Source organism: Cavia porcellus, unplaced genomic scaffold (assembly GCF_034190915.1).
Source record: "Cavia porcellus strain 051 isolate PalLab524CR breed Dunkin Hartley unplaced genomic scaffold, mCavPor4.1 scaffold_25, whole genome shotgun sequence".
Lineage (NCBI taxonomy): Eukaryota > Metazoa > Chordata > Mammalia > Rodentia > Caviidae > Cavia > Cavia porcellus.
The window spans coordinates 43,151,110-43,174,678 of NW_026947508.1; the positions used below are offsets into that span (position 1 = coordinate 43,151,110).

The 23,569-nt window shown below is 42.5% G+C and overlaps 2 protein-coding genes across 7 annotated transcripts in view; both read right to left on the bottom strand.

The window, feature by feature from the left end:
• Nucleotides 1-22,432, bottom strand: part of Bend5 (BEN domain containing 5) — a 45,491-nt gene extending 23,059 nt beyond the window's left edge. The window contains exons 1-3 of one of the 2 annotated variants that reach the window (XM_003463053.5): nucleotides 20,630-22,432; nucleotides 6,359-6,492; nucleotides 3,960-4,344 (exon numbers count right to left, since the gene is read on the bottom strand). In XM_003463053.5, the coding sequence (XP_003463101.1) occupies nucleotides 3,960-4,344; nucleotides 6,359-6,492; nucleotides 20,630-20,855 (745 nt within the window). In that variant the 5' untranslated portion in view covers nucleotides 20,856-22,432. Of the gene's footprint in view, nucleotides 1-3,959; nucleotides 4,345-6,358; nucleotides 6,493-20,026; nucleotides 20,559-20,629 lie in introns of those variants that run through there. The other variant, XM_013144897.3, reaches the window with a different exon arrangement.
• The window catches only part of Agbl4 (AGBL carboxypeptidase 4), a 1,435,759-nt gene that overhangs the window by 227,196 nt on the left and 1,184,994 nt on the right, over nucleotides 1-23,569 (bottom strand). The window lies entirely within an intron of this gene.

A 23,569-nucleotide genomic window follows, 5' to 3' on the forward strand; every position in this document is an offset into this window, starting at 1 on the left:
CCTTGGACAGAACACAAAGCATAAACTCTGAGGGTTACAGAAGCATTAGTAATCCAGCTCGGAAGAGCAGGACAGATATGCAAGCCACAATGGTTTTCTGCTTCTTTCAAAAATTTCAACCAGCTCATGATCTGGCCAACAGGAGCATTATCTCTTCACACTTTTTTCTCTCAAATGCTGATAATAATTCTTACCTGGCCTCGCAATAGATAAAAATGCCCAGGTGCTTTGAAACCTGTAAGATGTCAAACACATGTAAATTACTGTTATTCTTATTACCTATGCCACTTCTGATCAGAATTAATCAGTTCTGCTTGCATTTCTTTTAAAGTACACATAACATTTAAAACCATCATTTGCCTTCTTCCTGCAATTCCAGTGCTGATTCTCTTCTGCTTGGTGTCATGGGTGTGTGGATATCAGTGTGTGACCCCATTAGATCTGTGTAAAGTCAAGGTTATGTCTAAAATGCTTTATAATTCTCACAGAGCTCTTTAGAGTCTTACTTGAACTAATGTTAGCTGATTTACATCTGAATTGCACTAACCAAGTGGTACTTACATTGTTAGAAACTGATGAGGTGCGGGGGTGTGGTGGCGCACACCTATAATCCCAGCACTCAGGAGTTTGAGGCTCCCAGAACTCAGGAGTTTGAGGCAGGAGTGTCATGAGTCTGAGGGCAGTCTGGGCTATGTATTGAGTTCAAGACCAGCCTGAACTATATAGTTATATCCTGTCTAAAAAACCAAGAAAATAACAATAACAGCTTCAAACAAACAAACAAAAAACAAACTGAGCAGGACCTGAGTCTTCCTCTTTGCCTGACAAGAACAGGGACCTGAGAAAAGGAGAAACTGAGAAAGACTCTAAAGTTTACTCCGTTCTCACACATGAGGCTCACCCTACCCACCCTTCCCAACATCTCTACTGTTCTGCTTCTTCTCATCCCCTTGGAATTCTCTGAGGCTGGCACCTAGGCCCCCTCCCTCCAGCTTTAAAAACATTATTCTAACCCATTATCTTCTGAATGGTTAACAAAAATGGAAGTATGTCTTGTTTCATTCATTTCTGTATTTCCATCACCTAGACCTGTCTTGGTATAAGTCAGAGAGAAGATCCTGAGAGGTAGAGAAGTTAGTTAAACTACTCGGTCATATAGTCAATTCTGGTTGGGGAAGTCAGAGTCAAAGACTAAAGCAGACCCTACCTTAGTTTGTTCATTAAATGATCTAGAAAAGGAGTCAGGAGTCATTGAGCATCAACTGAGTAACAGACACTATGCAATGTACCACAAGGCTGTAGACAGGATGACTTCAGTCCCATTTTATACATGAGCACACTGAGGCTCATTAGTGGGCACCCTCTGCCTAGATAGCTCCTCTCTCTTCCTATATATCCATCCCTCCCTGGATAACAACAACTCATCCTCCAATGCTGAATTTAGAACTACTTTGCTTCAGGAAGTCTTTCTTCTCTGCTCACCTAGAATTTGACAGGGATCCTTCTTCTACTGTTCCATAGCCCTCTATGCTTACTACCCTACCCCTATGACAGCGATTATGTACTATGCTGTCACTGATTGTTTCATTATCTGTCTCCCTCATCAGACCCCGAAGTCTTCGAGGGCAGAGAGCAAAGGCTGTGTCTAGAATACACTTAGCTGTCACTCGCCACATACATACACACGTCTCACACATAGCAGGAGAACAATAAGTATTTGTGGAAGTAAAAAAGAGAAGAGGAAAGGAAATCAGGAACAAAGGAAAGACATTTTCCAAAAGTCACAGAGCTGTGAGACACTGAAATTGAGATTTGAATTATGTCCTTCCTGGTTCGCAAAACAATATACCAGCTCCTTGTTCAGGGAAGCCACGCTCTTACTAAGACCCTTGTGGAATGTGGCATCTATCTATTCTTGAATCATCATGTGTTAATCAATAGACTTGAAATTTTCACAGATCAGGGCCAGAGAGGGCGACTTCCAGGGTGCCTACAACACTGAGGGCACAGGGCGCTGCACAGGTAGGAGCTTCAGGCAGCCTTGCAGCCTGAGTGCATCCCACTGCAGTGACAACAGTGACTCAGATGAGAGGAGAACCAGCCCCTGGCCCTCATGATGGCAGTTAAGGCCTGAAGCTATAGTTAGGGACAAGTTTTTCTAGGAGTTTCAGGAGGAAAAGGATCAGAGGCTGACCAAAATGCAAGGTCTTATTGCTGGGGTTTTGGAGTTTAAACTCAGTTCAAGACCATGTGAAACAGATAGTTTCTCGGGGAACTGAAATAATGGTGTGGAGAAGTTTTGCTTCTAGTGTGCTTGCCCTGGCCCCTCTCAGGAGGTTTAAGAAAGGAATAGAATAAATAGCACAGTGAAAATGCATGTTACTCACTTGAAGACCAGGAAGCATTTTTTCTCTCTGAAAAATTCAGTTCTTTCCCTATAATTCACCCCAATGCCAAGACCAACACAGCTTTTACAAAGCTTTACATCTAAAGTTTGTCTTTGAAATTTTATTTTAATAGTGAACTTTAAGTACTTTTGAAGTTGAAAACCACATGTGACTTTTAGTGTCACTATGAACCTTCACAAGTTATGATTTTGGATAATGGCCAAGGCAAACTCAAATTGGGGGAATGGGAAAATTAGCAGCCCATGAATCTGAAATGAGGCTGAGCCTTCTTTACCTCCCTGGCTGGGCTGGGAAGTCCCACCCTAATTTCCTCCTCTGACAAGGGCATAAAAGGCCTATAGGCTGCCTTATGATCCTTTGATCTTGGGGATCTTTTGTCTTTGTGAACTTTACAAATAAGATAGACTAAAATAGCGAATTGGAGTTTTGCAAGTACATACATTACATAGAAAATGAAAACTTTCCTCCTTGAGTGAAACATTTGATTTAAATTTGAGGACAGAATCTCTGTTTCTGGACTAGCTGGCTCTGGTATTCAAATAAAGCACCCTGACTCAGTTAATTATTGTCCTCGAAGGCCACCTCGACTGTGAACTTGTGTCACAGTGAGCTCTCAGTACTAACTATTTCTATCCCTCACAGTTGTGAACTCTTACATTCTGCAGGCGCTCTTCAGTTTTTTCCTCTCCAGTGAACAGTCACTCATTCCTCCCCATAGTCAAGACTGCTGCCTTTCAGATTTCCCATCACACCTTTAAATAAGAAAACCTAAGACCCTGGTGACTTACAATCAGGTGTGAAATGAAGCCCAGTAAATTGTTCAATGAACAAACCTAGAAGGAGGTTTATATGCCTTTAGAATAAATTTCCCAGGTATGTGCCTCCCTGTTCTTTAATGACTACTATTCCTACCAAACAAATCCAGTCTGCCCAGGCTGGTATGATTTTCAAGGTCCTCTAGAATCTGCCCACCAAGCACACTGCAGTATCCTTGTTAGAAGCTCCAGAGTTTTTCCCATACTCACGAGTGCCCTTGGCCTCCTCAAGTGCTTTGTTCATGTCCTACTTCAAGGTCCAGCCCTTTCCTGAAGCGTACCTCACGGTCTCAGCTACAAATAACCTCTCCATGCTCCACACTCTCAGATCATTCTAAGCAGCATCCTCTTGTGGCATCTGTCACTTTCTGGCTTACAGTAATGCACGTTTTTAGCACCATGCCTGGTTCTCTTTACTATCCTGACACATCTTTGGGGAAGGATCCTACAATCCCTTGATATTTCCTTTTGCTGAATGGATGCCCAAGTGAGCAGAAACAGTTTGTCAGGCTCTGTTCTCTAACTGCTTTCCTCAGGGTTCCCACCACAATGTGCCCAGTGCTGCATCCAAGGGTTCCTGCCAGATTCATGAAGGAAGGGAGAGACTTTTCCTTAGGGCAAGTGCTAAACCACATTTTCCCCAGCTTCTCCTCCCTTGCTCTGGCCTTGTTTTCCTGTAAGAGAAGTTGTGCCACATGCCCCCATGTGGAGTGGCATGTGACTGCTGGGCACTCACCACTGCCAAGTCGCAGGAGGAGCACGTCCTGGAGCCTCCGATTGAGGTCGCGGAGCTCCTTCATTTCAGACACGAGTGCCCCATACTCTTTCAGCTTCTTAGCCTGCTGCACCAGCTGCCTCCGAGTCCGCTCCAGCTCCTGCTGGAGGTGGCGCATCTCCTCCTGTTGCTGCTGGTAGTTACGCAGCAGTTCCTCATACAGAGCCCTGGGCACAACGGCATCCTCCAGACTGTCCATGTCCTCCATGCCCGGTGAGGCCTCCACGAAGACCTCTTCCGGACAGGTGCTGTGGCCCACGCTCAGGCCGTTCTGTTTCTCCAGCCGAGCCACCACTGCCTCAATGCTCTTGTGTGCCACTTCGCTCGGCTTCCGCCCCTCGGGTCTCTGTGTAGGACAACGAGAATCAGTTCAGGCAAGGGCAGCTGGGACTTTCTTGGACTGCAGCTCAACACTTCCCCAGACAATCCTAGAATCACAGAACCACAGAACATCAGTGCTTGGAGAAACCTGTGGTAAACAGTCAACCCTTTATTTTACAAATGGCAAAACAAAGATCCAAAGTAAGGAAGAAACTTGTCTGAAGTCATGTCAGCTGATGGCAGAACCAGGATTCCGGTTTCCCATGCCACCATCCTGCCACTTAGATGCATTTAGTAGGACGGCCCTTCAAATTCTCCTGCCCCTACCCACACAATGCCTGGGCAAGTGCTTGCTCATGGGAGTGGAAGGAGGGTGTCCAATATGATGCACAGAGAATCAGGGAGAAGGCAGGCCAGTCCAAACCATCCCTAGGAGTACTCTCAAATTTTCTCAACAACAAAAAATGTTTTTTAAAAAGGGAATTCTACCATGTAGTTTTTCAAGAATGCTTTAATTAGGAAAGATGTTAAAAACTTTAATGTACTCTAATCTAAGGTGATAAAAGTTTCTTATTTTCTCTGTGTATCCACTGTCAAGCCCCTCAAAACTGGCACTTGGCATTGGCCTCCAAAACATTTACTCAATCGAAAACCACAAAGAACGCTAGCATTGGGAAGTAATCTCAATTTTCAGTTTTCCTCATTTTACACGTGAGGAAATAGGAATTCTTGGTGAGTTACGCATCAGGACCAGGGTCAGAATTTAAGATCCAAATTCCAGCCCAAGGCTTCTTCCTCCACATCTGCTAGCTTCTCCCTCAGCAAGACAGTGGACGCAGAGAAGAAACATTCATTTAGGAAAGAACTGCCCATGGTTTCTTAGGGAACGGGGACTCAGTGCCTGAGAAAATTCCAGCTACAGAGGAAAAAGCTTCTGCTGAGGAATGCCAGGAATTACAGGACCAGATCAACTTAATTCTCTACCTTTGATGCTCCACTTAGTCAGTAGATCTGTTCTACTGACTAAGGATACTAGTGGGAGGTGCAGATAACTACGGACAGAAGATTCTGGACAACTTAACTATGTCATATGCCAGGTCAGGCCTGCCTTAGCCTTTCACTTGATTTGGAGAGTTTAAAGGAAAACAAACCAAACCACAACCCTGAGATTGAGTAACATGGTAAAATTCTATGTCCTTTTACCTTCTGGGATAAAGGACTTCTAGTACAGTTCTATACTGAACACTTTCACATTGGTCTGCATCCTATATTGTGAGACCTGGTCACATGGACCATGACTGGTTAATCTGTGGCCCTGGGAGGCAGCACTGGACCAGGCCCATAGAAAAAGGGTGAATGTCATGAATTGAACTCAATTGCTTCTTTTGAGTTATGCTTCGGGAACATGTGTTATGTCCCAAATCAGATCACAATCAATACGGAAGTCATTTTTTTTTCCCTTTTTTCCTTTCCTCTGTGATGTGAACTGCACAAAAACAAAACAAAGCAGCTTGCTAAATAAGATCTCTAAGCTAGAGGAGATCAACTGGGCACACAGCAACGAAAGCATCATCATGCAAAATTTTTACCCCGTCCAGGGACCCACAAATGCCCTCTGTGAACCTCACTAATATCTATCCCCAGTGAGTCCATCTTTGGCTCTTTGGGGCAATCTAATAGTGACTGGCTTTAAACTGCTGCTCAAGACCAACAGCTGCTTAACAGGAACTCCACGACCTCTCCAGAGCTGAGGGCCAGGGACAAACACATCGTTCCAAACCCCCAGCAGCGATGATCTTGCACAGACTGTCCGGACAGGACCGTGCTTAGTCGCACAGCATGAATCAGGGCTCCCTGGAAAGTAGGCCAACAAGGCAAGTAGCCATTCACTGTCCCAAGCTGTTTCTATCCAGAAAAAAATCATGCACTGAGACACCAGGGTACATTACAAGGGGAAGGAGATCAGATTAGAATTCTTTATCTATGGGAAATACGAAAACCGCCCCATATGTTTCCAAGATAAGTGAACATTTTGTTACCTTGATGTGTCTAAGCTGTAAATCTTCTTCCCCATAATCTTTAATCTCTCCATCTTCTTCTATATGATTGAGAGAAAGTTTAGGGATTTTTATTTTCTTCTGCATCACACTGTTTTCAAGGTCAGATTTGTCTTCTAAAATGTACATCAAGAGAACAAGGTTGATTATGAGTCTAAATGCTCAAAAACCCCCAAACTTCAAATTCTAGAAAGTAATTGAGGCCAGACCAGTTAAACAGGAAAAGCAAAACACTTGTTCCATCCCTGTGGGCAGGGATCTTAAAAGCAGTTCTAACCAGAGGATCAAGAGTGTTTGCTAAAATCACTGCACACAAAGTGTTGACATAGCATCCAATCAATCTGCTGGGGGGAGGTGTGTGTCTCTAAACCCATCTCTTAAAGGGTAGCCTGTTACGGAATTCTAGGATCTTGGAACTGGATGGCCCTAGACTTCCATCCGGTTTGAGCTTAACTGGCACATGAACATCAATAACTAAAATATTTCTAAGACAAGTATTCTCCCAGGAAAGCTTGCTGAGTTTCTGCCAGCCCAGGTACCAGCAGGCATGAGAGGAATGATGTCTCTTCAGGAGGTAAGACCTAACTTGGAAGAGCACAGAAACAGCCCTGATACAAGCCGGATGAGGAAAGGTAGATAGAAAAAGAAACATTTATTGCCTTTTTAACAGAATCAAATCCCAGGATGACAAAGTTTTGTGACCTATTAGTCTAACTCTCATTTCAAAGATGAAGAAACTCAAATCCAGAGGATGAGGAGAAGCTCATCCAAGGCATGAGTCTAAGAAGAGCCACGAGTGAAAAACAGCCCTCTTAGGTCTTGAACTTCTGTGTGATCACAACACATACTAAGTGTTGTACATTACAACTGTTGTACATTACAAACACAAAAGGATAGTATTGCACCTCACTTTCTCATTACTTAAGCTCAACCTGAAAATCTAAAACAGTTTTTGTTGTGTTACTGTACAACTTTCAAACTGTACTTCGCAAATCTATCTCATCAGAGATACCAAAAGTAAAAGTTAAGCAGCAGGCTCAGAGGTTAAAATTGAAAACCACTGTGAAAGTGGTCCCTTGATAAAATTGTTTGTTTTCTGGGATTGAACGCAGACTTTGGGTACTATTGTTTCTTTGCTCTCCATTAGGGTATGTTAAATGCATTCTCTAGCATGTTGGCCTGTGCATGATAATTGCATGTGGTCAAGCACTGTTTAAGTCCAGTCCTTCAGGGTCTTTATGTATAGGAAGGTACATCTGTGTGTGTTCATGCACATATGTACATGTGTAAACCATGCTCTTATGCCTCTCCAAAGCAAAGCTTCCCTCCTTATAACTTGTTAGTAAAGCAGAGAAAGATGCTTACTATTGTGGCTGTGTCTAGATGTCCCCTAAAAGCCTCATGTGGCCATAAGCAGGGCTTTTTGGTTGGATCTGGAGTTAGTGATGCTGGGGTCAAGGCTGTATGATCACTAAATTAGTCCACTGATTGGTTTGGCATATTTCTGGGGAGGATTAATGGTGCCCCCCCCACTTTGGGATTGCGTGTTTAGCCACCCTAAGAGTCAGGATGTAATGTGAGGGAAAGAAAGAAAGTTGTTGCTTGTTGCTTGCTTTTGCTGCTTTGGCTGTCATGTCTGCCATGAAGAGTTTCTCCTCTGCAATGCCCCTCTGCCATGCTTCCCTGCTTTGGAATCAGCAGATCATGGACTGAAACCTTTACAAACTGTGAATCAAAATCAATCTTTCCTTCTTTAACTTTGGGGGTCTCAGCCATGAGAAAAGTAACTATGAGAATTACAAATAATAAATGTTTTTAAAAGTAATCAAATGCTAAGTATTTCAGATTATTTTAGGAAGGAAGCCCCACTTAGTTAGAGGTAGGATTCTAGTACTATCAGAAAGACCTGAGTATGATTCTTATCTCTTCCATGACAGGCAGAGGATGGATGAGCAAGGCTTTAGTCTCTTTGAAATCAAGCCTGTCCTCTGTAACAGGAGTTGTGGGGATGAGAGCAATAAATCACACAATTCACCAAACTATGCCTGGAACACAAGCTACTCAGTGAATAGGACATTATACTTGGCATTATCAGAATGCCTGAGGCATTTTATTTTATTTTTCAGCATACAGTAGATAAAGATTTAACTTAAAAAACTAAGAAATTACTTCAGTAGGATATGGGGTATAAAAGAAATGTCCAGAAAAAAGAAAAGATGGTGTTTGTTAACAATCTGCTGCTGACGAAATGGCTCTTCCTGCTGGGCAGGGGAGTAATCATCAGGCTCTATTTTCACAAGAATGACCTGTTCTTTTTGTGCCTATAAAATACACCCAATGGGCTAGGCATGAACCGCAGTGAAGACTTGTATACTTCCGAAAAAGTAATAGTTTCTCTCCTACAAACACTGTTGACTTTTTGTAAGGCAAAAAGCTGCTAACATGTAAAACCTAAAGAAAGGACTTCAAGTGATATTATCCTGCCAAGAAGTAAACATGTGCTCATACACAGACATGGAGAAGGACAAGGAAACTGAAAGGGAATGGGAAGGGGATGGAGACAGAGAATGAGGGACAGAGACAGAGACAGATAGAGATACCAGATGAGAGGTGACATTAAGACTTCTGATAGTGTTTGGGGTAAAGCTTCTGAGTTAGTCTTCAGTTTGACAAGTTCAAGGGCAATGCTTTGAGATACAACCACCAAACTGGAAATGCCAAGCTGTGCTTTGTCTCCCTGAGATGAAACTTTTGTGGCTCAGAATCATATTGGTGTGGAACTGGTGGACAGAGAAGCAGTCATTCGGACTCATAAAAGAAAGTAATATTTAAATAGGAAACACAGATCATTTTGTTGAACCCTCTGAAAATGGGGATGAGGAAAGTAAAGTTCCAAATGGTGAGGTCTATGCCTTCATCCATGTAGCATGTAGGCCCAGGGATAAGGAAGGCAAAGTAGGGTCCCTATCTTAGAAGGTTCACCATTATTCAAGGTCATAAAGGTCAATGTCATAACATGAGAATACCAGAACATAGCTCATGTAACCCAGATGCAGAGTTTTTCCTCCTATGCATTACCTTAACATTTTCTGAGAATTCACATTCTGCAAAGTCAAGGCCTGGCCCTGGGGACACAGATGAATAAGCATCCAGATGTGGGACACAAGACAGAAACCCGTAAGAAGATAACTAAAGATCTCTAACACTGAACTGAATATGAAACCGTCCTGGGGTTTCAGGAGTAACAGAAAGCCCTCCAATTAGTGTTACTGGAAGGCTTTTGCAAGGAGGTAGATGTTGAGCTAGACTCCTTACTTGTGGGACAATCTGAGGTAAATTAGTTTTCTGAGGCGATTTTCTCATTTGTGACTTGAAGTAAATAATTCTTACACTGCCAGAAAGTTATGAATATGATCAATTCTATATGTTAGGAACTTGTGCAGCTGAAGGGCTGGCACTTAAACTTGAAGAGTCAGTGAACATAAAAGGATAACCATTTAAGGACAGTAAAATGTAGACCACACAAGAGGGGGAGGAACAGAAGCCATAAGAGGAAAGTTGGAAAGATATTTAGACTAAACCATAAAAGATGGTTAGTTATAGGCAGGGGAGAGGTGAGGAAGGAAAGGAAGATGAGGTGGTTGGGGCTGGAGAGGAAAAAAAACCCTTGAATTCAGAAAAATTAATGTTCAGTCTGCAACTATATGGAAAGAACCAGGAACCAGACAACCTGGATTCCAGGTCTGGTTTTGCCACTTGATAGGTGTGAGAATTAGGCAGGCTTCTACCTCTTCATGTATTAATTTACTCTTTTTATATGACTTTTACTGCAAATCAGTTCAGTAAATGTGCCTTGGAAACAACAGACTCCTGTACTGAAAAACACTGGGCATTAGCTCAGTAGGCACTGCTTGCTGGCTCGAGGTGTGAGGCAGCCTTGCTTCTGGGTTAGTGTCCTAGCTCACTGTGTGACTTGGGAGGGTGACAGTTACGAGTGCTTTGCTCTCCTCCTGATGACATAGGATGGCAGCAGCTCATCTGCACCAGTTCTATCACAGGCTTCCTGCTCTTCAATCTACCTGAAAGCTTTCCTCCTTCCTTGCCTGCTTGACAAACTCTGCCTCCACACAGCTTCTCTTTCCTCCTCAAAGATCCCATTTACAAAACGTACATATTTTCTTTAGAGACTACTGTCTTACTGTGCTGCTTGCTACTGTGCTATGAAGTCTCCCTTCTCTCCTGGAACGTGAGTAATCTCAGGTGGGCCCAAATCATAGGACTAGCCATAAAACAGGGATTCATAAAAAATGATTACTAAAAGAATAATAAAAACAAGCTACACCCATGACCACATGAAAAGATGTCCAATAACATCGGTCAATAGGGGAATGTAAATCAAAAGTACAATGAGATATTATTTTATACTCAGGATAGCTATAATTGAAAAAAGATGAGGGAAAGAAATAACAACTATTGGGAAGGATGTGGAGAAATTGGAGCTCTCATACTCTCTTAGTGGGATTATAAAATGGTAAAGCAATTTTGGAAAATAGTTTGTTAGTTACTCAAAAAATTAAACACAGAACCTGGCAATTCTACTCTTACATACATACTCAAGAGAAATTGAAATACATGCCAAACAGAAACTTGTTCATGAATATTTATAACAGCATTAATAACCAAAGGGTAGAAACCACCCAGATGTCAAGCAACATGTGAATGGAAAAAACAAAGTGACGTATCAGTACAACAGAATATTACTCGGTCATAAAAGGAAATGACACTACTTTATGCTATGCTATGTATGTAAATTGAAAATATTGTGCTAAGAAGCCAGATATGAAAGTCATGGTTTTTTATTCTATTTGTATGAAACACTCAAATGCATAGAGACAGAAAGTATAGTAGATTAGTGGTTGCCAGGGGTAATGGGAAGGGGGCAATGGGAAGTGTGGTAGCTTAATGGGTAACAGGAACTCATTTTCTGGATGATGAACATGTTCTATAATTAGTGGTAATAGTTGCAGAACATTGTGAATATTCTAAGAAATACTGAATTGCATATAATTAAGATGGTGAATTCTGTTGTGTAACAGTATTTCAATTTAAAATATGCTACCAGTGGTAGGGTGTTCACTACAAATAAGACGCTACCTTACAACTCTTCAAATATATTACTGCACTTTATAACAATCCTAAAAGTAGGCATTTTTATATTTTAAAAAACCTCAAAGAAAGACACTCCCTCCCTAAAGGCAGCATCTAGCAGGTAAGATACAGAACTAGACTTGAAGTAAACCTGTTTTCTCCTAAGCTAAGCTCTAAATTCTCTAAATACATACTTGGAACATGGCAGAGCCAGAATAAATGCAGAATGAATGAGTGAAAGATGGCCATAAAAAAGATGTCCAAATTCTCCATTCTAAAGCTCAAAATAGAAGACCACTTTACTTCTGTGTTCCTGTCAGACCACACTGTCTTCGAGGAGTCTCCAGAAAGGAGTAATCATTTCCAGGCACTCAGAAACAGCTGGCTGAGGAGTCCATGAAGCTCTGCGGTGAGAAGAGTAAATCCAGGGAAGGACCTTCAATTACACAGAGCTAGCCTGGACTACGTGCCTGGAACATGGACCCTGGCTGCCTCAGTGCTTGGCCGGCTGGGTCCTGAGCTCCTCTGAGAGCTCACCACTCACTGGTTCCATTCTAATACACTTCAGTCTCCTCCATGACCTGTACTTGCTAGATGAGAGGTTCTCTCTGGAACCTCTTCTCATTCTTTTCTGCAGGTGGTACATTTCCTGAGCCTCTGTTCTGGGTTGAGCACACTTCTAAGAAGTCTTTGTGTTTTGTACCTATACAACCCATTATGTGCCAATAGTCTCAACAAAAAAGATTCCCTGAGATGCTGGCTCACAGAGGGCAAATCTGTAGTCTCCAATCTTTCCTAACCCTTCTCATGAGCTGAAGGTAGATGCCTCGCACCCATACCTAACTCAAAGAAGAGTTATATATGGGAGAAAATTTAAGCAAGTTGCTCAACCTTTCCAAGTTCAGATTCATTAATAATAAAGTGGAGATTAATAAATATTGTCCAAAGAGTACATGTAAGGCAACAAGCACAGTTCCTTTCTTGTCACAAATGTTTAATAAGTGGTGGTTATTATGTATAGGCTATTATATGTAGGTTATATAGGTTATTATATAACCCTGGTGGGTTATATGTTTGGCTTTTTTGTATTCCAAAGAGAACTACTTACAGGTATTTGACATAGATTGACACACAATGAAAGAGATTCTTTAAAGAGATTTATGTGCCATTGGTAAGCAAGATGGATGGGGTATGAGGAGTAGACACAACATAGGGTGATGAGAAATTATAACTTTTGACTGGTTCCACTAATGAAGGTGAATGGTGGTGTGGATAATGTAAGACAGCAAATATTTCACTTGGCATTTTAATGTGACTTTGGAATATGTTTCTAGGTTGGAATTCCAGGAAAACAGGATAAGCTAGTGGCTCACTAGAAAGAATAAATAACCTGCCTTTGCAATTAAAACAAGCTTATAGCCAAATGATAAGTTTGGTTTAATAAGAAATAAACATGGAGCCTTTGAAGAGACAATTTTAAAACTATCCTGATTTTCTGACTCTGTTGTGTCCAGGACAAGTGGGAAAATTGCTGTTTTGGCTTCTATTTTACATAAAATCAAGCTGGATAATTAAAATAATCCAATGTGAGAAAGCTTAGTTGGTGTGGGTTTGTTAGCTAGGATGAAATTCTGAAAGGCTAAATATAAAATGTTTAACAAAGGTTTTGTGTTGTTTTATAAATATCTATATGCAAGTTTAAAGTTGTTCTTCTGCATAAAAACCCCATAAAGTCTTCTGTTTGCATTAGAAACAGATATGCTACAGAGAAGGCAAGCACATTGCATTCTCTGGTCTATGGTGTTTATTTTTACAAAATCCAAGGCAGACAAAATTCTTAAGTTTCAAGGATATATCTTGCCAAGGGAACAAAGGAAGACAGCAGTATATATCAGGAGTAAGGGGGTACTGGTACAGGCCTGGCTTTCTTGCTGACTGGGTGATTGTCCTCTCTGTGAAGTGTGGGGAAGTAACCTGGAAATCTCAACAGGTTCTTCTGGCTGGGATGCTGGACAATCACAGGGACTTCAGGTCTCATTTTTATCTATGCAATGCAAAATAAGAGTAGATGATCTATAAGATTCCTCCAGGTGGATGCTAAAGGAAGTGCCCTACTGAGTCTATCGAAACAGGCAGAGAGGGAACTGCCAGGCAGGTTTCAGGTTTTCTTGCACTCATTCCTTCCACCTTGGTGGCCCTGGCACACAGACGAAGTTAGGAATGGTACTCTTCTGGGTCATTTGTCTAGCGGCCCTCAGCAGCTTTACTAGGACTGCTGCCAGGGTAATAAGTAGGCCCAGCATATGGTCACTGAGGGGCAAAATGGAGGGGTGGGTAAATTTTTCATGCTTAGGTCAAGCCACAGGAGGATTTAAAACCACCTTGCTCCTTACATGTACTGTTTTTCAAACACCTTTTAACCTAGACTGGAACCCAGAAGTCAGCTCCCAGCATGTGGCACAGTTCCTAACAGATGTTGATATTTAGGAAGTACCTACTATGTATCAGACACTTTTCCATATTAAGTTGTTAAATAACATAGTGAGCAAGTGAATGATTACTGTCTCTGTTATAGATAAGCATCAAGATCTTGAGATGGAGATATGAAATAATCTGCCCAAGGTCACACAACTGTAAATTGCAGAGTCATAATCTGAATCCAGATTATTTGACTTCAAGGTCCATTCTCTTTCATCTCTTTAGGTAAAATTTCCTCCTCCGTACTTAAGGAAATGACCCAGAAGTTATCTAACAAAACTTGCCCATAGGGGAGGATTCCATTCTGAAACATTCCTGGCCTGCCTCCTCTCCAGGGAGCTCAGCACCATACTATAAACCCTTTCCATTATTTAGTGCACTCTAACTATTATTGTACCCATTGATCCCTGTGATTCCACATTCCGACCCTAATTTAATTTTCAGGATCTCCTCCTCCATGGCATAAAACTCAGAAAATTAAAAACTACCAGAATATTCCATGCAAATAATTTTTTCTGCTTATATGTTTAGTTATGTGAAGTCTTACCAATCAGCTCAGAAAAAGAGTATAATTCAAAAACAAACAAACACAAAAACAAAAACAAAAACACCAAAAAGCTAAGCAAGCCTAGATCTGGGATCTAAAGACCTATCTTTTCATCTGGTTTCTAGGACACTTATGTCTCCTTGCTACCCCTAGAGTCTCAGTCTAGCTCTGATTGTTCCTTCCCAGTCATCTTTTATGGGTTCTTAAATGTGTCCTTAAAAGCTAGTGTGCTGCAGAGTTCTGTTCTTGTGAACTTCTTACTCTGCACAATTTTCCACCAAGACACCACTCTTCTCGTGGTTAATAACTCCCAAATTGGGATTGTTCGCTTTAGTGCTCTTCTGAACCTTGGGCCACAGCCCTTTCATGCTGTCCTGGCATACCCGTGATGAGTTCCCGGAACCCTTAAAATTCAGCGAGTCTCTAACTAAACTCATGATTGCTCCTCTCTCCTTTCAAGCAGATAGTCTTCAAATGTTTCCATGAAACAGGAAGGCTACAATGGTCACACACATCATCACAATGGGTCAGCAATCAAGTTTGTGGGGTCTCCTTCCTTCCTTAATATATTTCAGATCCATTATGATCATCACCACTCTCGCTTGGGTCTCACTTTTTGACATTTCTTCACAAGACTTAGTCTATGTGCAACAGACTTAACCTACTGCCTGGCACCAATAGTACTCACAAAACAGTTGCTTGAGTAGCTTTCTTCAGGGTAGAAAAAGAAGCTCACAAGATACAGATAGTATTGTGCAGTGAAGCTGAAGCCTGATAGGTACCTAGCCTATATTTTGTGGGTATATAATGAACTATACCCACTGTTGGATAATGCATTCTTTTCAGTATACAGTTGACCACTTATAGTATTTAAATGAGGCAGGAAAAATGTTCAGGTTATACTTTTCTGACAATAAGATCATATACATCTTTTGTCTCTAAGGAACTTACAAGAAAATGCAGGTAGGAACACTGGAAAGAGAATTGGTTTTAAGTCACAGACCTCAATTTGTATTCCACTTTTGATGTTTGTTTTTAAGTATAAAAGCCAGTATGTTCTTGAATAAAAAATAACACATTAAAAAGCAAAACCTCAATTTGCCTGGAACAATTTTTTCTTCTAGCCTGTAAACCAGAACTCTGAAGCACTCTGTAGCACATATTCCTTAGTTGTAACAAATATGTGGTTCTTGAATATAAAAAAAACCCAACACATCAGACTCAACCTTCAATGGTTAGCATTCCAGGAGAATCTGCAACAGATGACAGCAGGCAAGTTCCAATCTTTGCTCCCATGTATATCAGCAGAACATGTCAAAACCTAAATTAAAAGTTTTCACTTGCTTATAAAAAAAAGCCTCTAGTTGGCAGTGTCCCACTGATGACATGCAACAATCTTTGCATATGAAATCCGCCAGTCCCCTGCTTTGCTGCTAACTTTGTGTAAGTTCCAAAGCATTTCTGGAGCAAGTGATCTATTTGGACTGACAATGCCAAGCTGGGACCTGAGCCCTGAATGAGCTAAAATTACTGAAGCAAGAAGAACGTGGCTTTGGAAGCTATTTTCCCCTAAGTGTGGGCTTTCTTGTAGTCGAGGGAGTGATAAAGAATGTTGACTTTTTCCAGATGAACAAAGTTTAACGAAACCTTAATATCTCGTTACAGGTTTCTATTCAGATAAATAAGCTGCAGCTACAGTGGTTCCTGTCTCCTCCAGTTTCTCTCCCCAAACATAAAAAATATACTTGTCTTCCCAAAGTATATGGGTTCAATATGGCCTGATCAGTGTGTACTATGTGCTAGGCTCTGTGCTGTCTACAAGAAAGAGAGAAACACTACCAACTGACAGTCAGAAAGCCCATATACAAGAAACAAGCAAAGTGAGAAGAGTTCTGGGGGGGGGGGGGGATCAAGGGAGGAACAGAGAATGCCTCAGAGGCATTCTCCCAATGTACTTTGCCTATACATTGTCCAGAGCCCTCAGAGTGTAAGACCTCAAACTCTGCTTTCCCTGTGGGAAGGCAAGCTCCACTTAGGCAGTAGCCTCATATCAGACAATGATTAATCCATCCTAGCTGGCTCAGAGGAGTGCACAAGGCTATGTTTACAGAATAGCAAGAAACATCACAGGTCTAGCCAAAGGATAAGGGTGGGTGAGGCAATCTATAAGGTTATCAATACCAGGAGAAGCTGAAGTTTTATTCAGCAAGCAATAGGGAGCTATAGAAGGTCCTAAGGAGAATAGTCAATTGACAAATAGTGATTTATAAGATTATTCTGAAAGCAGTTTGTAAAATATACTGGAGACAGAGTGATCAACTGAAGGCTTCTGCTCTGGTTCAGATGAATAAGACCCGAAGCAGGCCCAAGTGACGGTAGTGTTAGTGGAGCTGGAAAAGGGTAACTTACCTAGAAACCCACCCGAAACTGTCCCCTACTCTGTGTTCTCCAGGGCATGGCTTCATCCTGCTTAACACTTTAGTTGGGGCCTCCAAACTACATACTCCCTGAGGATAGTGCCCATTTCTTCTTGATTACTCTGCCCCTTCCTCCCAACAGCAGGGCTGGAAAAATGCACCCCGTCTCCCTTTGGTCATGCTGTCATTTCAATTACAGTGCGTTAGAATTGGTGACTGACTTACTACAGCACTGGGCCTGGCCTATAGGAAGAGTAAGGAGACACTTGGCCACAAAGGGAACTTAGTGCAATAATGACATACTATAAGCATCCAGAAAAAGCGATTCAGAATTTAGAACTTTAAGCTCAGAAGGACAAGTTTTGGCCCCTAGAAAACACAGAGTTTAATATCACCAGCAGGCTGGGTTGCAGTTAGATTAGGGTGAGCTCTTAAGCAGGTGCTTCTCACATTTACAACTTGCTTGGAAAATAAATATGAGTAAGGAGAGACCATGGCTCAGTGGTGAGTCAAGCCTTGAGTTACGTGGACTTTCCATAGCATGGCAGTCAGGAGCCATGAGAGAATTTCCTCCAGTAAATGACAACACAAGGGTTGGGTGGGGAAGTGTGTGTTCCCTGTAGAAGGGAGGCTGGTATTAGAAGAAGGAGAAGAGCAGAAGAAAATTCAGAATCTAACATTCCTATGACTTGAAAACTTGGCTTGAGTTATAAGCTTCGTGGAAGGCTTTTCGTTTCCTTTTGCTCCTTTGACAACCATGCTATGCTGTGTGGTTGATGAGAACATCAACAACTTTACAAAGGGGACTGCCAAACAGAGGCCTGGAATGCAGGACCTGGGTTCCATGTCTGGCTTTGTCATGTATTAGCTGTGAGGCTACAGGCAAGCCTCTGAGCCTCAGCATCCTTACCTATAAGATGAAAATAATAATCACGAAGTATTTAACAAAGAATCACTGAGAGGACTAACAGAGAAAATGCACAGCCACATAATAAGAGTATCAATAAAGATGTGGCTTTACTGGTTTTCCTTGAACTGCAACTGTAATTTGGTTAAAAAAAAACAAAGAGCCACATACCAGAGGCTGACACACACTGAGATAATGGTGTAAGCCATGTAGGGCTGTAGTGTTCAAAATTTCATAGCAGTTGGCTTTGACATTTCCTTGGTATAAGGAGATGTACACTTCAAGACAGGTCTGGTTTCCCTGGGCAAATACTAAGCAGAGTAATATATTTCTCACTGAAAGCCATAAAGAGACACCGAAACTACTCCTAAAACCATGGTTATTGCCTGCTAAGAGAGAGTAAGTAACTAATTAATGGTAATCCACAGACATAAAGCCACCTCTGCCTTGTTCCAGGAGTCACCTCCTTACATTGGTGCACCAGCTCCGCCATAGCTCCACTTAACAGATGGCAAATGAACTCCTGAAGATGAAGTCATGGCAAGCAATTCTCAAGAGTCACACGGTTTAAAATCAACACTGGGTTTCAAGGCACACCAGGAGAGTTCTTCAGGACAAATGAATTCTCAAGCCCACCTGGGCCCTCCCAATCAAGTCTGTACTCGGACAGCAGCTCCAATTTAAAAATTAACCAGTTGACTGGACTTTCAAATGTGGCCTTGCCAGCCTGAAGTTGTTGTCTTTTGTTTTTCCTTCTCCTCCCAAGAAAAGAACTCAAGAGAGGTGGGAAGAAGCACACTGCTCAAACTAGCACTACATTTCTCTGCATCTGCTCTGCTAATGTCTAGATGTTGCCAAGTTTTGCCTACTTGCTTGCTTGTTTGTTTATCTAAAATAACCTCAAAGATTTATGAACATTTCCACTTGAAGAATGAATAAATTATAGGTTCAAAATTCATGGATTTTAGACCAGTAACTATATGTACCTTACTTATGAGGTTTGTGTTGATTTTAAAATCAAAGTTGGAGGCTGTCAGCTGCCTAACTGATGTCTCTGCAGCGCCTGAACAGTGATGCGCAGTGTATACACATTTGCTGAATGGATGAAGACAAACAGCCATCATATACTAAGGCCTGACCACTGACTTCCTCTGACACACATCCTTTCCACTCCCCTAGGGTCCTTCCAGAGCTAGGAACGTGACACAAAAGAAAGCATCCTTTTTGTTTTTTCCCCTAGCAAAAGGGTTGTACCATCTTACAACCTAGTTATAATTTCTTCAGGTCTATCCTCTTGGGGCATAAATAACTAATCCCTTTTCAGGTAATTAAAAGCATGAAAACAAAAGAAAACCTAATGAGATATGAAGGATTCCCTTTCCTGAAACCTACTTCCCTTCCCTCAGTTTTTCTAGCCCCATGTGTGAGTGATGGGTGGCCCTAAAGCCTTAAAGTTCAGAGGTGGTAAGTAGCCCAGGGGATGGTGTTAGAGGGCTTCTAGTTCATCTACTCCTCAACTCCCACAACTCTACTTTTCAGAGGCAGTGTAAGCTGGTGGGAATAAATTTGAGTCCTGAGGCTGAACTAACCTCTCCTGGGACACTAGGGAAGTCATTATGATACATGGTAGGTTCACATTTTAGGCTAAAGAAAAACAATAGAAAAAGCCTCAAAAGTACAAAATACTGACAATGTCTTCATTCAGGTTCTAAGCTCTAGTGTCCTCTTCCAGGTGGAAAGCGAAGGTAACTGGCTATCTCTGCTCACTGTAGGGCACATTCTTCTTAGCAGCAGTAGCAGCTAAAAGATACCATCTTCTTCCCTGCATGTCTACACCCAAGCTTCCTGGAACTAGCTAGGAAATAAGGCCAGCTACCTTCTCTTTACAAAAGAAGAGGTGTCTGTAGCAGTTACAACAGTGCAGGTGGCTAAAAAGTGGTCTTGTATTACCACCAACTGAACCTCAGTATCCTCATTTGCCAAATGAGGAGAAGATCACCTGCCTTGCACATCTCCCAAGCCCTGGGTGAGCAGAGAAGAGAGGTTCAGCCTTAACCTGACCTAGAAACACGGCTCTCACTAAGAGATCCTTCTGACAGACTAAAAAAGGGGTGTGGAGTGTAAAGGTGGCCTTCAGGCCTGTACTTCCTTACCTGTGCCACCTGGCCAGAAAAGGGCAGGGGAGTGGTGTCTCCGCGTGCTGAGGTCCATGGCCTCCTCATCCAGTCCAGTGACAGTCCAGATGGGACAAGCATGTCACAGATTACTTCTGTAAGGAGGGACTCTCACCTAGATCTAACAATATCTGCCTTGCTCCTCATGCAAAGAGAACACCAAGAGCCTTAAAGGGACAGAGACAGACAGCTTAAGAAACTTAAAGAACAAGAAAGGGGTAAGAGAAGGAAGGAAGAGGTAAAGCAAAGACCAGAGAGAACTATGAGGGTACAGACAGGCAGGAAGAGAAAGGGAAAGTGAGCGCTGGGTGAATACAAAGAATCAGAAAGAGGATAGACAGACCGAGAAATGAAGGCAGACTGACAACATGGGAGTGTTAAGGAAGAAGACAAAAGGATCCTCTAGTCTTTTTAACTGGTCTGGCCTCTTAGAATCACCCTGTGTCCTTCAAAGAAAAGCCCAAGGCTCCAGAGAAGGAGGCAGGAGCAAGCAGTGGCTGCTCTGGGCCCCTCCGCCCCTGGCACCCGGGCTACCCAAGTCCTACCCCGCGGGTCCCCAGTCCCTCCCGCCCGCTCACTCACCTGCCAGCGCCAGGATCTGGGCCTTGTGGAGCAACAGCGCGCCCCAGTCGCGCGGGGCGCGCGGGGGGCTCTCGAGCCCGGTGCCCAGCTCCTCAGGGCCCCGGTACACAGCGTACACCTTCTGGTTGTCAAAATCCAGCCGTGAGCGGGGACTGAAGTCGCGCACGCAAGACACCGGCAGCGCGTAGCAGACGTTGTCCTCCAGGAACCGCACAAAGGCGTACATGGTGGGCGCGGGGGCGGGCCCGGTCCGCTCGGTCAGCCCGCGGGGCGGGCGCAGAGGTGAGCACCCCGCTGGGGGCACGGACCGTGCAGGGGAGCCGGGCTGGGGGGGCGCGGCACCCCGGGACCCGGGCTCCCCCCACTGTTATTGTTCCTGAAAGCACCGCTCTGCCAATCGGCTGCTCTTGCCTGGGCACGGAAAAGGGAGGGAGGGGAGAAAGGGGGGCGAGGGGCGGACGAGGGGGTTTGGAAGCGCACCGCCACTTGCAAAGTCAGACCCGAGCAATCACAGCCGGAGTGCGATTCAAGTAGGGAAGAGAAAGAGCGGAGAGATTCAATTGCAATTAATAATACTAATGATACTAATAATAGCATTGCAAGGGGAGAGCGCGAAACACTGACTGAAATTCGCGCTGTGGCCAGGATGGTATAGCTTCAACAATTGCAATAAAAAAAAAAAATTGTAATACAACAAAAACGTATTGCCAGGAAGAGGGTGTGTGAGGGAATGAAGGCCGGGAGGTTGGTTGGCGGACTGGCGGACCGGCGAGGCTTGTTGAATCTTAAAGTGTAAACTTGCGCTTCCAAGAAGCAGAACTTTGGAGTGTTTCCGATGTAGCCAACCTCTTCAACTCTTTTAGTCCTTCCCCTCCTGTTTCCCTTTTTCTTTTCTTTCCTCTTCTTCTTCTCCTCCTTTTCTTTCTTTCTTCCTCTTTTTCTTTCTTTTTTTTTTCCCCAAAACTGTTGGCACCACCGTGCGTAGGGTCAGTCAGGCAGAAACATTCCCCCAGAGCTGCTGCCAAACTAGTTTTGGCCAGAACTTGGACATAGCTGGGTTTTCCAGTTGGACCAGTGCGTTGTGGAGAGCTGCTTTCTCTTATGGTAACAGTGGCCCTTTCTCCATTCAGATATCCCTCTTCCCTGAGCAGAGACCAACTGGGATGGAGATGGCAATGGAAGGCTCCAAGGTCCCTTGGTGAAGACTAGGGGTTTCTTGAGTACCTTCAGAGTTCAGTAACATACTCTATTGAAAAGCAGTCTTTGCCGTAATATAACAGATAGAACCTTGTTTACCCCTGACCCGAGCCATGCACGCCAAGCAAAAGAGTTTGACTGGTCTCTGCACTTGTAGCCTGAGAGGCTGGGCTTTTTTTTTTTTTTTTTTTTTATCACCTATGACTACTTATATTCCATTTTCCAACCTAGACCTGACATTTAGGAGAGGCTTAAAGAACTTTGGGTGAAGAAGAAGGATAAATAAAAATCCATATCCATTCATTTTTATTCAAGCAACCAGTATTCATTGGATACACACTACATGCCAAATTCTGGCTGCGAACTGGAATCAGAGAGGTGAAAAACAGGACAAAAACCTGGACTGATGGATCTTGCATTGTTAGTGTAGCAGAACTAACCAAAGTTAGGTTATTGCATGAAGGATACACCTGCCTGCTCCTTAAAACCTTTACGGTCTATTCTGAGAGCAGCAAGAAAACGTAAGTAATGAGATGATAGGAGAAAAGTGTTCTTATAGAAGAATGTTTAATGGAAGTGGTAGATGCCATTAAATGTAGTATTTTATAAAGTCAATTTAATGAATTTAACCTGTAACAAGAAATAAAAGTATATCAATATGCTAATAGTGATTGAGTTTTTTGTATTATAGGTGATTTTGTTTACTTTTGTACTCTTAACTCCCTTTTATTCTTTATGTTTATATTCTTGTTACTATTTTCCACAACGCAGAATTACTACTTAATCAAAAAACATTAAGCATTAAAAATGTTTAGAACACTATACTCACATTTCAGATCAGTTGCACTAATGATGAAGATAAACCAAAACTCCAAAATTATTTCACTGGGATCTGGGGTACACTTTATAAAGGTGAATACAGTCAATAAAGATAAATGTACAGATCAGATCAACCCAGATACAAATGTACATGTCAGATCAAGTTGCACTAAATCAACCCACTGGTACATACGCAAAGCCACCCAAACATGATTCCTAGTTGTTCTGATACAGATGTTAGTCCTGTCTTCTGCCACACACTTATAGAAAAGAGAGGAGCCACTCTGTTTATTCCAGATTTATCTTCCTGATTATGCATTACTTTGACTGATATTAAATGAGTTTTTAATTTTAAGAATACATTCCTATGGTGATCAAGGGAAAGTAATGTGCAGCAAGATTTCTGATAATTCACAAGATGGATCATGCAGAGATGAAAATATTTAATGAAAGCCCATGAGACTGCAGACCATATTTACAAAATGATTTCAGGTACTACCATGGTTAACCTCCTCTGTATCTAAGTGAGAGTCATTCCAAACTATGTGACCAGCTTCATCTCTCAGTTTCTTCCTGGACACGGTACACTCCAGAACATGCTATAAATGAGATAGCATGTTTCAACAGGTCCCAACCTTTCCTCCCTAAGTACACAGTGATCTTGACTTACCCTGAAAACCAACTCAAATATCAGCTCCCATGTGAAACTTTTGCCAAGCTCTCTTAAACACCCATAGGACTCGGGCAGAAGCCTGTCTCTTTCTATTTTATCCCAGGCCCCTTTATTCTTTCACTAGAAAGAGAGTTCTCCGAGGATCAATACTAGTAAAATTAGCATCCCAAGAACCCAGCACAAGGCTTGGAGTAAGTGTTACAGGTAAAAGGTATTGTAGAGAGATACAAAGATGCATAAATAACAAACCT